This window comes from Drosophila elegans, unplaced genomic scaffold, assembly GCF_018152505.1.
Source record: "Drosophila elegans isolate 14027-0461.03 unplaced genomic scaffold, ASM1815250v1 contig_149, whole genome shotgun sequence".
Lineage (NCBI taxonomy): Eukaryota > Metazoa > Arthropoda > Insecta > Diptera > Drosophilidae > Drosophila > Drosophila elegans.
The window spans coordinates 7860786-7875209 of NW_024545513.1; the positions used below are offsets into that span (position 1 = coordinate 7860786).

The following is a 14424-nucleotide window of genomic DNA, read 5'->3' on the forward strand; positions in this document are numbered from 1 at the left end:
AAATTAACAAATTTTACATTGGGCCACGCCCCCCGCCGCCACCTCTCTGCACGCCCCTGACCTACCCAACTAGAATAAATAAACAGTAATTATAATTGGCCCGTTTCGGATACGAATTCGATGCTTTTCGGCATGGCCATAGGGCATGGGTATCGGCAACGGCATCGGCATGGGTATCGGCATCGGCATGGGCATCGCGGGAGAATGAGTGAGTAATTCCCTCGTAGGTGCGCCCATTAAATTCTCCGCTTATGTACGCAATTGCGAATTTATTCCTCGCGCGTTCGCTGGCTAGTTGCAAATTGAAATGGGAAATGGTATGTCCGTCAAGTGATCACCACTTGATCGTCATCAATGATTTGCAGATGGGAGCCCAGCGGCAAGTACTTGATCTAATGGGTTCTAAACAGATCCAAAGCTACTATTTAATTGGCTGGAAAGGGCAACAATTACGATCCGATCAGGAAACCAATCAATAATCTCCTAAAAACTTGTGATTCATGTGAGCAATAAGGCTGCATTTAATTATAGATTTCAAAAGTATTTAATACTAGCAAGAATTTGAACTTAAATACTTTGTATGCTATACACTATTAATAAAAAGTTATATACGTCTTGGTAAGTCACTTCCGATAAGGTTTAGTTATAATATTGAAAATGTTTTTGTTTTGATGTCGGCTAGTGTAATCTTTAGCAGCCAATGTATACAAAGAATTATTTAAATGAACGATAAGACAGATCCAAAAATATCTTAAAGACTTTTCTCGTTCAAAGAAGCGAATAGATGATCCAAGGCAATAAAAAGCTAAACAAATTGATACTGTTTCTGTGGAAAAGAAGGGGCTCTCTATTTCTATGGACTGGGAATCATTGAGTTGACATTACTGGGAATTTCACTTTCACTTTGATAAGATACTCTTTCAAGTTTTTTGTATTCATTTTTTTAAGTTTGAGTTATTTTGAAATTACCACTAATGTTTGGGTATTGTCTTAAGAAACAAATTTGAATTAATTGAAGATATCCTAATGCAAATTTGTAGAGTGTAGATCAAAGAGATTGGTTCTGTTTTAAAGTAGCGTCTGCATAGTTTGTCGAGGCGTTGATCTATCCAACCGAAATACGTATAGGAACAGCCCAATAAACGGTTCGTTTGATTTGCCTGCTGTCCGTATCTGTATCTGTAAATGTATCCGTATCTGTATCTGTATGTGCGGCTGCCGTTTTATTGTTTATTTGCTCGCCAGTTTTGCCTTTTGTTATTCGCCAGAAATTTTTATTATTTACTATATTTAGGCAGGGGCAAAGAGGAAGAGAACCTGAGCAATAATTAGTCACCGCCGAACCACGACAGGCGGCACCTGCAAGAAATGCAAAGTAAATTCTTCAATTGCTCGATTGCTCTGCCACCGTTGGCTGCACAGCTGACGTCGACGCCGACGACGACTGCGACTGCGACAGCGACTGAAGCCCAGGGCATTTGTGCGGCTGCTGGCATTCGATTGCCATTCGCACAAGTTGCATGTTCGCGACTCGATTTTCGGTTTCCTCATTGTTTTCTGTTTTCTCTACGCTTTTTTTCCCCCTTTTTTTTGCGAATTTTTTTTTTGGGCCGCTCGCGTGCTCTGTGCATAATTTAAATCACTTCCTCTGCCAACACCCACTCCACCACCCCCCTCCCCCCGCCTACCAGTGAATTCTAATTAAGTGTGCGCTCTAATGCGTTAAACGGTCCTGCAATTTGTTTTAAGCCAAAGACAACAGCAAAAAAAAAAAGAAAAGTTTTTGTTTCTGTTTATGTTTCCGTTTGAGTGGAAATTACATTTATAATTACGCTTAATCAGTCGATTACTGTCATCGCAAACACGGATCAACCGAGGACCCACCGCAGCGTTCGATGAGCACACACAAATGAGCGGCAGGTATGTGGATTTGTGGATTTGTGGATTGCGTTCCCCGGGTAAACATTATTACCCCATATCCATCTCCGGCTAAACCCAATAATTAGGCAGATTCCCTGCGGCAAAATAGGCTGGTTTAATGAGCGAATCGGTCTGCATACCCATACCCATTCTAATTCCCATTCAATTTGCGGTCCACATCGGTGGTCGGTGTCATCTTTGGGCGCGAAATTTGAAGCTGCGGTTATTTCGGCCCAAGACTGATGACTTTGTGCGGTATTTGGCTATGCCTTCCATTGTTTATGGTTAAGCGGTTGACGGCTGACGATTCATTGTCTCTTGTGGGGAGCTCTAGGCAGAAGGGCTTCTTGGAAATTTTATCGGGCTAAGTTACTGGTTAGCCAGGTAAACATAAACAGCTTAACCTGTAGTTAAGTGTATGTTGGCAAAAGCTTTTGAGTTTATAATCCAAACAAAAATTTTGAGTCTTTGTATGTATGCCTCAATCTCTGTTAAAAATGGTAAACATAATCTTTAGTTAAGTGTTTGTTGGCTACAACTTGGGTGAACAAAAAATGTTATGCATCACGTTGGGTTTCTAATCCAACCAAAAACTTCAAATATTTTTTTTAGAGCATAGAAAGCATAATACATACTAGAAAGTTTTAAATACGCCTTAGCAAAGTTAACTGGTTGGTGTAAAAACATCAAATCTTTTCAAAACAATATTTTTTCTCAATTTTTGTTAAGGAGCTTTTAAATATCTTTAGAGCTTACCTGTTTTTGAACATCAATGGTAACCAGAAACTATCACCCAACCAAATGTAATAAACTTCCTCTTTTGGAACGTCCCAAGACAATTTTGATTTATAATAATATTAGTGTCACAAGTTAATGAGATCATTTGATAATTAAATATATAGGCCATCACATTTAAGTGAAAAAGCTGGATTTTTCTTCAAGTTTGATACGGATGTTTTTCTTTGGAAGTCTTTAAAGTTTTCATACAGTCTTTGGGAGTCCTCTTCGATGGTCGATGGGTGTTCAGAATGTCAGGTTGTTAGGTTGCGAAAAGGATCTTGTTGGTTGGCTAATTGCTGAGCCCACATCGCATAATTTATATCGCGTTGACAGGCCTGGCACATGCGCTTGGCTATCATAGCATCGGGCGTTGGATCCGGTGGCAGACCATTCGTCCTCCGCGAGATATACCTCTGCTGCCGTGCCTCATAGAGGAATAGACCCAGGGCTGGAGTTTCCGGAAGGCAGCCGAGCAGCAGGAAGTTCACCGTCTTTTGCCAGTATTTGAGTGACGAGTTGACGGCGGCGATAAAGATGACAAACGATGAGATCAAGTGAAAGGAATTGAAGGCTTTGCCGCTCAGGAGCCAGTTGATGCAAACTGCCGGAAGGTGGGCGACGAGCCAGGAGCCCCATTCGGCTCGTCCCAGGGCCAAAAGCATTTCGCGAATAATGCCCAGAAAGGGCAGCCATAGCCGGCTATCCAGATACTCGACCAGCTGGAGCAGCAGCCATGTCTCCGCCAGAAGCATCAGCAGGTTGACGTGATGACGACATCGCCGGACATACAGTGGTCTGTACTGCAGGATGGCCATCAGAACGCCACAGCCGAAGTACAGGTCCTTCCAGCGTTGATCATCGTCCGTGGAAACGGCGCCATCCTTGAAATCGAGCACCCAACCAAATTCGGGCTCATTGGTCAACAGACGCCACTGATTCCACCGCACGAACATCCCAATGAACACGATTAGCCAGCTCTCGTAGAGATCGCGCTTCAACTCCGAAAAACAGTTTTGATCACTTAGCATCTTGGAAAATATAGCAAAAGAAAAAAAAATTGAATAATTGTGGAGATGTGTTGATGTTGACCCTGTAGAAAGGTGAAAAAGATTGTGACTTGTGAAATTTGGAACAGGTTTGTCTGTGAGATTCTTGGTGGAGGCTACTTTGACTGGGATTTAGCAATTGTTATTTGCTTTGTACAGAATAATAAAAATAGAGAAATCATTTCAAATTTTTTTTTTTGGCAATTTTTTAATTAAAATAACAATATTTAAGATTACAAATCTCAAATAACGGTTATTTCACCATCAAATAAACAAAATTTTAAAACCAAAATCTCAAATAACATTGATTTATTAGTTTATTTCATGAAATTTATACTTTTTTCGATCCCTGGAAATCCTTGTGTTAAAATAGGCACTAAAAAATTGTGTTTTGAAAAAAATATAACCCTAGATTTAAAATCTAGTGATAGCTTTAAAACAACCAAAGGTTTTCCGATAAATTCCTACCCGTTGTCATGGTATTTATTAGCTTATGTTTTCACTTTTAAACAGTTCACTTAAATGAGGCAACAACTGGAGAATCTGTAGTAGCCCAGGCTAGTGTTTATGCGTCGCTCTCTTTGTGTTTTTTAATGCTGTCTCCCTCGCTCACTTTCAATGTGTGCCCCAGACACATTCACACACGTACATACGTTTTCATTGAAGCCTCGAGCCATAATGGCTGCTACGGTGGAATAATTATATTTTTTCATCAAAATATTTTAAATAAATTGCAATTTATGATAGAACAACTTTAGCTCAACATAGAAATGTAAAATTATCATTTATAAGTTATGTATAAAATTGCAAATGGGCCTTATGTTTGACTAAATAATTGAAAGTTATTAACAAAGTGTTGATAGCTGGTTTGTTTTGCCCATTTTTATATAAATATTTTCGTTTTACACAGCCCAAACGATGGTTTCTTTCCACTTGCATGCAAATAAAGATAAGATAATTAAGATAATTACTGAATTTTCCTGTTTTTCTCACTATCTGCTGTTCGCTGAAGGCGTTGCCTCCAAGGTGTCTGGTAGCTACAACTAAACCCACCGTGCCACCCCTTCCCCCCTCGTTTTGCCTGCTCGAAGTAAACAGCATTCGAGGGTAGTGTAAACAATCATTGACCTCGTTCATATTTCTTGGAGCGTTCGCTCATTTGCCTTTGGCTCGAGTCCCAGACGTTGACTCTGCCTGGTCGCAATTAAAATTGTTGTTTAGCTAGTTGCCCCTGGACGATGTTGCCCCTTAGCTCAACCCCCAACCCCCAACCCCCACCCCTCCATACACCATACACCATACCAGCCTACAATACATCGCCACGGTTGGGGGAAAATGGGAATCATTCGCTAGGCGGCATTTGGGCACCAATTAGCCGCCAAGCAAGAGGCTAAAATCTGATTCTGTTGCGTTTACTCCGCCCCGGAAAATGATGATGAGCATAAAGCACAAAGGCAAGAAGCCAGAAAGAATCAGAGGGAATCAGGAGCTGAAAACAGCCAAATTACGATAGGATCAGCCGCAAAGACACAGAAAAGTGAAACAATCAGGATTTGGGTATTGCGAGGAACCGAACTGCTACATACGCTTTTTAAATGTGGGGAGTGTTCATTTTAATGCGCCGTATTAAGTATGAACAATTACAGTTTCCATAACTTATTTTTTATGGCACTAGTAAGCCACTCGGCAAAGAGGATTTCATATTGAACTTTACACTTATGCAGTTTGAAACAAAAGGGATTTTTTAATGCCCTTGAGGAAAAAATTATCACATTTAAGTATCAAGCAGTAAAAAAAATTATATTACATTTATTTTCTATACATTAAGTTGGAATAAATATAATAATTCATGCTTTATTAAGCACCTAATAAATATTGCTAAACTATAATTGTTTTTAAGTAGTCTCTTTAACTGTTGTCTTAGAAAGTATAGAGGAAAAATGCGCTTAAGTGGATTAATTATTATTAATTATTTACATTTAACATTTATTTAGACCCTATATTATATTGCTTAAACTATAATGGCTTAGAGTGGTCTTTATGCATTTTCACTTAGAAGATGAGTCATAAAACGGCAAAAAATATTAAATTTTTCATTCAATTTTAGTGTCAGGTAATTAAAAAAAAAACATTTTATTTAACATTTAGCTAGCTTTTAGTATTATAGTATTTGCTTACACCATGGTGGTTTTTCAGTTGGTCTATATACACTTTAACTATTTTAACAAGTTGACTATTTCAGCTTCAACTTTCAGCTATGCTACCCCTTTTTTGCCAAAGAGCATCAAACTTGGCCCAATGAATGGCGTACCAAGAGGCAAGTTTAAGCGGCTTGTTTGCAGCCAGCCCATAGCCCATTTTCCATATCCCTTGGCCTGAGCCCATGGCCCATAGCCCATAGCCTTAGCATTCGCCTTAGCCCATGGCCCAATATCGAGGCAGGCAATCAAGGATAACGCGCATTATCCCAGGACCCACATATGGAGGATGGCAGGCGATGGGGTCAGAGGGTTGGAAATCGGTATTTGGTATTTCGTATTTCTTGTTTCGTATTTGTGTGTGCGTCGCTGCGACGCCAGCATAGCGCTGGTTTAGCATTTTTATGTGTCCCGACCTCCTTTCCCTTTTCCTTTTCCTTTCCCTGGCCTACAGAGACATTATGTAGTTGGCTTTATCGCAAACGATTTGCCAAACACAATATGACGTCGACCAGGACCCAAGACCAAGACTACGACCACGACCAAGACCACTACCACGACCAAGAACAGGACCAAGTCAATGGCAATGACAATGGCATGGACCGCAGAACCACACACACATTAAGGCACATGTGCGATAGTTGGCAGGCGACTAAAATGTCCGAGACCTTCGGTACTTTAGTTTTTGATGAATTGGTAAGCATATTCTGAAAAAATATGTAGAAGTTAGTAAATCGGACTTAAGACAATCCCTAGAATAGTTTACTAATCTATACAAATACAATTCCGAAAGTCTAGATATGAATCATTCCTACACTTTTTAAAAAGTGGAATAGTAAAAATAAGTGAGTGACCATTGAACTCTTTATTTTATATTTAATATTTAAATTTAATATTAAATCGTATTAAATACCTTGCATGTTATGTTAAATTGCATGATTCAATATTAAAATATGTAAGTTAATGTGTAAAATATTTGATTTCGAATAGTTCTCATATGAATTAAATGCATTTTATTTAAGATGTTTCGTTAGGTTTTTGGTTGTATTTTGACCAAACCCTATACACTCTATAACATTAGGGCTTATTGAAAAATTATGTAACGGGTGCAAGGAAGTGTTTCCGAACCTGTAAGCCATATTCCACAATCTTGATTAGCTTTCGTTCTTTCGTTCAAAATATCACAGGCCCTGCCAAATTTGTCAATTCTTTTCAGCGACTTAAAAATGATAATTAAATTCCAAGTTTTACGCTTGCTATTTCTACCCAATTTTATGCTTTATTTTATAGGTATGTTGGTATTTTTTTCCCTCTTTCACCACATCAATATCCGTCGCCTTGTCGCCTGTCCCTTTTCTTAATATGTATTTGCCACACAGTGACCGTTTTCTTTTTTTTTTATATATATATATTGTGAGCTGTTTTTGTTGCCCTTTGTTGTTGTAGTCAATGGAGCGACATTGGAGGCTTTTGTTTACTTGACGCTGCTGACTTTTTAGGGTCCTTTCCACCGTTTATATGGCGCATAAAATTAATAATAACAACAAATGGCCCAGATGGGCGGGTTGGAAAATGGTAGTCAAACAGGGCGAAAGCTTAAAGAGAAAATGCGGATCATTAAAGGGCAGGGAAAGCCTCCCAACCGGGATAGTTTTTGGGGATACACCCAGGGATCCACTTGCAAACCCACCCAGGAAACCATTTAGAGATCCATCCACTCGCATCCACTTAGAAATCCACCCTTCAGGAACTCACCCTCATCATCAATTAGAGCTGAGTTTTTAATATTTTGACAATCTGCCAAATCAGTTGCAACTTGCTCTTGAATCCCTACTCAAATATCAAGCATACGCCACGTTGGTTGCCCCTCCTTTCGCTGTCTGATGCTGGCGCCGGCATTCGGTGAAGTGTCTGGAAGCTGTCGCCTCTGGCTGGGATCGGAGGTGGCTTAGGGTGGTTCGGGGTGTGCCACTATGTGTGTGTGTGTGTGTGTGAAAGAGGAGTGGAGAGGAGAGGGGGGGGGGGAGGGTGGCCTGTAGTCGAGCACCCGTTCACAACGACACTTCAAGTGTTCCGAGCCACCCATTCCGCCTTGTTTGTTCCTGTTTTTGCCACTTTGGAAGTGCGTTTATTAATTTTCATATCGCCAGCATTTCTCAATACGCTCGTGCCTGTCCTTCGCTCATTTTGGCCCCATGAGGCATTTTCTCGTAAGAGACGCACACACACACACACACACACACACACGTTAAATTAAATAATTATGCGCTTAATTATTTTTTGGGCGTGGGCGTTGGCGTTGGCGTCTTCTGCTGAGGAAAATGTTTAATTGTTTTTTAATTTGTATTTAAATGTGGCAGGCACTGAGCCAGCTAATAGACATCTGCGGCGGCGTGCGTCTGGAAAGTATTTGCTTGGGTGTGGGTGAGGTATGCCGGCTATTAAGCCACTCTAAGCTCCCCGCACAGATTGATTCCCCAGATTTCCCAGATTCACGGGAGCAGTAGAAGTAGCAGTCGTCAGCTGGCATTTTCCCTGCCTCTTCGCTTTTCCTCTAGTTTTTCACACCCTCTCACGCTTTTGCTGGCACTTCAGCTCAGCTCGTGTGTGTGCATAATTTCCATTCGAGATTTATGCACTTCGTTCTGCATTTGGTTGGCTCTTCATTGTTTTTTGCACAGTCTGTGCTTACTTCGTAGCCAGTTTTTATGGCCGTTGATTAGCATAGTGCTTATTGTTGCACGCATTCGAATGCAAGTGCCTTGAATTTGTGTAGCCTTAGCACCTAAGCTCGAGTCTTATTCTCTTTAATTTCCCTTTTTGCTAATGCCTCTCCTCTTCCTTCCGGTTTTTGTTTTTTGTGTATTTTGCTATTCGGTCCTTGCGATACTTGAAGGGTTCTTGGAATTCAACTTCGTCCTCTTCTTGGCTCATTAGCTTATTTAACAAAACTGCCCAGCTATGCAGTCTTCGGGGGGCCATTCTCCGTTCGGCAGCCGAAAATTGCATTTGCCTTGCTCCCGCCTAATGCTAAACTTATTATCCGCTTGTGCTGGCTTACGTGCCCAAAGCCCCTTGCAACTATTCGCTCCTTTTCGGCCTGCACCACCCTCCCCACCCTTTTTTTACTATCCCGCATGCATGGCCGGCGGCATTCGCCAAAAACTGAGCACAAAATGTTCGTCGGCATGGGTTTTACTTCGCCCATCGCTCCTTAACCCTTGTGCGGCCCCCTGGGCCACCCAGTGCCACCCCCTAAACCCTAGCCATGTGCAGTGTGCGCACTAATTACGACAAGGTCGGTGCACTAATTAACAATGGCTTTGAGGCAGTTAAACGATATGGCGCTCGTGCGATGGCAGGAAAACGCCTGCCCGGAGAGACCTGTGAAAATTGAAGGCGGAATCAAGTTTGCATCAACATCAACAACGTCAGCAGGGTGAACTCCTCGACAGGCCGACATTTCAGTGCGGCCCACGCGGCGTATGATAAATATTGTTGTTCCGCCATCCGCAACGATAAGCGAAAAGCTGAGCGGTCTGGAAATACCACCTGACCACACGGCGTATGATAAATATTCCAACTGTTTTCCCTTGATAGTGGTTACAACTGGCATTGGGACTGCTATCTTATTTTATTTTCACTATTTAGGATACGATTTGGATTACTATTTGAACAGGTTTGTTTCTCAAACAAATTGCCATTGCCATTATATAAATAAAATTGTTAGACAGTAAGTTATAGTTAGATACAAATATAAAGTTGGTTAGATAAAGATAGATTATAAATTGTTGCAAGTTCAGATGGTTAGTTAAAAAAATCTGGAATACAAATACAAACAAAATATCCTATTTAGAAAATGCGAAATAGGGCTAATAGATTGTTTTTAAAAGGTAAAAATAGTTGTAAGCCCGATTAGTTGTTTTTAAAGTTGGTCAAACATTTTGCTTTCTGAAATATTTAAAACTGTTTTAACATAAAAAAAACCCAACGATTTGATAACAGAAGTAAGAATTATTTTTAATCAGATTATTGAATATTTGTGGATTATGTATGCAACAATTATGAATGCTGGTTTTGAACATGCAATTTTCACAAATTAAACAATTAAGTATGCTAACTGAGTTATGAATTATCTTTAATCAGATTATTGAATATTTGCGGATTCAACGATTATGTATTAACAACTGAAACGAATAAAACAACCGAATTAGCATAATTTTTGTGGCATGACTTGGCAACTTTTTATGACTTTGGTATCCATGCTCCATCGTTTGAATATCCTCCGCTTTTTACCAAAAAATTTCCCACGCTGCTTATGATAAACAATTTTTCGTTGTTTATGCGATGATAAGCGCTGTGGGCGGTCAGGTGTTTCGTTGCGAAGTGGGGGGCAGAGGGTTGCGGGGGGCGTGGCGTTGGTGTGAACATCGCTGATTTAATGCGATTAGATTAGATGAGATTTTCCGTTTGCGATACGATTTTTCATGGCGCCAAAAACTTGGCCAACTGAACGTCGTGAATGGGCAGCGGAAAAGCTTCGCCGCATCGTGAGCTTTTTTCGTGTCGCAGAGGGACGGAAAAAGCTCGTGTGGTGAGTAGTGGAAGTGAGAGGGCAATAGGGAGGAGGCGAGGAAGAGGGAGCGAATGGCACTCTGGCGTGGGAGTTAATGCTCGTAATGTCGAATTACTGGCGTTCCCCGTTCCGTTCCGCATACCTTCTGTATTTATTTGCTGGATATTTTTAAGCCGCTGCCTTTTCTTGTCAGACTCACACACACACACACACACACACTCCCACAAGCACGCACACTAAGCCACACACGCACGCACACACACACACACTGAGCCAAACACATACAAACACACATGACTGTGGCACATATTAATGCGCTAATATTACGCATACGGCACGTTGCTCCCATTTTGGCTGCATGAGTTTGCTAGCGCCGCTGCTGGGCTTCCTGCACAGGTGCGCGCAAATGAATACAAATGGAAATTGAAATTAATAAATTGCATTACATAATTAAAAAAGGGCGGAAAAGCAGAGTGGGTCCTAATTAAATGCATTGACCGCAAAACTGTGTCAGTGCCACTTAGGGCGCAAAAACATTTCGACCCATTGCCAGAGAGAGAAATTTAAATATTATCCGATTTCATGATCAGATTTCGGCTGTCAGCCGGCCCGAGGCCGTTTACCAATTTGACGGCAATCTCATCGCCGGGATCTTATGGCCGCTGTGCTCCTTCAAGGGGATTTCCAGCAGTGTGACCAGAGTGACGCCTGAGGGGCACAAAAAGCTAAGAGCGAGAGGCTGTGTGCCACTTGATGCCATTAAAATAAGCCACGAATTTATTTATTTATTTAAACTACTCAAGCGATATCTGTGTTGGCTTAGCTGCTTTCGCCACCAGCATCGTTGTGTGCTTTGTGTGCCTCCAATCCCTCACAGCCTCATGGCTCATGGCTTCCGGCTGCTGCTGCTGCTGCTGCTCCTTGTGCTCCTTGTGCTCCTGCTGCTGCAGAAAGCTCCAAGGGATGCGGGGGAGTTGGAAATGGTACCACGAGGACGCGCCTCGTTAAACTTCGTCGGCGGCTCGTATCAGCAAGGACATTCGACCTACTGTTGATTGCGCTCCGCTCCGAACCGAAGCTTTTCAGTTGATTTTCAGACCGTGCCACGAACGGAACGAAGCCATCCGAGTCCTCTGTCCGCATCTGCATTCGCATCCGCATTCGCATTCGCATCCGTATCCGTGTCCGAGTCTGAGTTCCGGAGTTCCGCCCAGCCAAAAAGCCGGAGTCGCCGCATCCGCAACATTTCTCAATTTTTTGTTGTTGTTTACTCTTGGTGGAGCGCTAAAAAAATGTAAAAACCAAAAAACCAAAGCTAAAAAAGCAAAACAAAAAAAAACAAAAAACAGAACCGCAGACGAGAGAAAAGCAAAAACAAAACAAAATCCCTTTGGAATGTAAGAAAAATTCGGAAAAAATATTTTAAGCGTTCCCAATGTTTGTTTATTTGGTTTTTGGTCTGGGTGTAAAGGGTTTAAGCCGGGCAAATATTGCTCAGCCAAGTGCGAGGCTCTTGCCAGTTGATGTCCTGTCAAAGAGCTTCTTTATTGATAAAGCCACACACACACATACACAATGGGCCATTACACACATACACACACACACACACACTTATAAAGAGTCAAGTCTGACAACTTAACGACTTACTTAGCCAAAAGAGAACCAAAAAAGAAGCTAAGGAAAAATGCTGAAAAGGTAGTAGGATACAGAATAACATGACCCCCGAAAAAGTGTCGAATAGGGAACGAGGTGGAAGGTGGGTGGTGGGTGGTGGGTGGTGAGGGTAGGTGATGTCTAATAGACTGCCCAGGCAGCCCATAAAAGGGTAACTGAGAGCCGTACACAATCACATTGTAACTGGCACCCCCTCACCCTCTCCAGTGATAAAATATTCAATTTTTGTCTCCACTCTTTGTCTGCCCGACACACGTATACCCTACATCATCTTTTTGTCAGTTGGACACTTTGACATAGGTTTACCATTGGCTTAGTGGACACAATATTTGCTTATGCTAAAGTTAACTTTCATATACATAGTCCAAACTTAATAAGTTTTGGGCAAACATGTCTTATCTTAATCTTAGTAGTAACTGAAGTCAAAGGTTGTTATCATTTTTAGTGCGAAACTGTTCTATATTATATATATAACTGATCTACATTAAATTAGATTTTGAAAACAAACAAAGTTTCTTGTGTGCCACAAAACGTATTTCATATTTGTTTGTTTTTAAATGCCTAGTAATTTATTTTAAACGGAAACCGTTTTGTAGTGTTATATATATATTCTTTTGATCTTAGTAGGTATTTCAAATAGCCTTAATCTGAAAAAAAAAATTTTATTTCGATATCATTAAAATCTATATTTAATTTTAAATTAATTTATTTACTTGTGTGCCATTAAATGTAAGCCATACTTTTAGTTGTCAAATACAGTAAATGTAATGATTGCATAATTCGAGGGTATTCGAAACTTCGGTGCATTACCGAAAATTTCGCACCATCTTGCCTAATATATTTTTCCTTCTTCTGCTTTTCTCTCTGCTGTCCAAATGATGCTTCTTCTTTATCCCGCTGTTGCGCTTTGACGCGCCAGACGACGTCAGCGATTTCCCAAAAAAAAACCCTCCCCCCAAAGTCCCACACCCCTGACATCCTTCCACACCCAAAGCCCCTCAAACCCCCCATTCCCACCGTTCTCTTTTCTACAATTCGCCTGTTCGCGTGGCTTACGAAATTGAATGAAAATAATCAAATCAAAATGAAAGAGGTTATGTAAATTTCGCTCACGTGTGTATATATGCTGTGTTTTTTGTACTGACTTGGTGTGTGCGTGTGTGTGTGTGACTTAGTGTGTTTTTGTGTGTTTATATCCTATCCCGTTAAGCTCCTTTCGACCGAAAGTAACTTTTATTACTAATTTCTAGCTCTGCTTTCTCCGCTGCCATTTGCATAATTCACAGGACCAAGTTAATAGCCAGACACATGAGATGTCGGCAAACTTTCGAGCTTTGATAATGTTTGGTAGGAGTGGTGAAAGTAGTACAGCTTATCTGCTGTAAATAAAGAAAGTTCTTAGGTAACTAATGACATCAGAGGGGACAGTAAGGCCATTTCGTCGGCTCCCGATTAGAAAACAGAAAAAAGCTGACGAATCAATCTTCAATCAAACACAAAGGGCTGCAATCACTGGACACTTTTTTCTTAGTATTTTCATCAGCGACAATTTTGTGTGAAATTCGAAAGCAAAAAAGTAAAACTTGGCTAAAAACTTGCAACGTTTTGCCGCCGTTCTGGAAAACTTTCCGCCGGAGACTTTGGCTGGTTGCCCAAAATTGCAATTTCTTGATTCAAGAAAGGGGTGGCGGAGGGGCGGTGCACTAAGCTTCAGCTGGCGTGAATAATTGTTTGCTTAAAAATTCCATTAAAAGGCGAAATAAACCAAGGCGTGTCTGCTGCTCAGTTAAGACCAAAGTGGAATTAATGCATCCGAAAATGTGGTCATTTGGAGCAATCTTTAATGAAAAGATGGGTGAGGGGTGAATTGAGACATTGCTGATATCCTTATTTATTAAGGCAACGTATCGCTGCGTTTGCGTTTACGTTTGAGTTTCGCCTGGCTGGCTAAAAATTATGATATTATGAAGCAGGCAAAAGTTTCGCATTGAGTATGCACTGGGGTATTCCTAATTTATGGGCTCCTGAAATTTTCATCCCTTTAGTCTGAAATTCGACCTGTCGACTGGCGGCCGCCTCTATTCAAGCCATTGGACTAATTTACTTAGCTCAAGTTTGATCGAGTTTGAGTTTCGTTGCTGCCCTGCCCAAGCAATTAAAGCAAACAAGTTGGGACCAAGAGCAACGCCTTTGTCTCCCCCAAAGTTGGCGAAAAGTCGAAAATACCAAA

General features: G+C 41.1%; 2 protein-coding genes across 4 annotated transcripts in view; one reads left to right on the forward strand and one right to left on the reverse strand.

The window, feature by feature from the left end:
• Positions 1–1490: 1490 nt before the first annotated feature.
• LOC108136539 (frequenin-1) overlaps positions 1491–14424 on the forward strand; it is a 29047-nt gene continuing 16113 nt past the window's right edge. The window contains exon 1 of one of the 3 annotated variants that reach the window (XM_017257830.2): positions 1491–1920. Coding sequence is in view for 1 of the 3 variants with exons in the window: in XM_041708171.1 (XP_041564105.1) it covers positions 6227–6640 (414 nt within the window). In the remaining 2 variants the exon portion in view is untranslated. Of the gene's footprint in view, positions 1921–5530; positions 6641–11875; positions 11918–14424 lie in introns of those variants that run through there. The other 2 variants (XM_041708171.1, XM_017257831.2) reach the window with 2 other exon arrangements.
• On the reverse strand, positions 2739–3856 carry LOC108136538. Its single transcript, XM_017257829.2, has one exon. The coding sequence runs from the start codon at positions 3726–3728 to the stop codon at positions 2952–2954; it is 777 nt and encodes a 258-aa protein (XP_017113318.1). The 5' UTR covers positions 3729–3856; the 3' UTR covers positions 2739–2951.

Coding starts and splice junctions, on each gene's coding strand:
- LOC108136538 (XM_017257829.2), bottom strand. CDS start 3,728: ATGCTAAGTGATCAAAACTGTTTTTCGGAGTTGAAGCGCGATCTCTAC.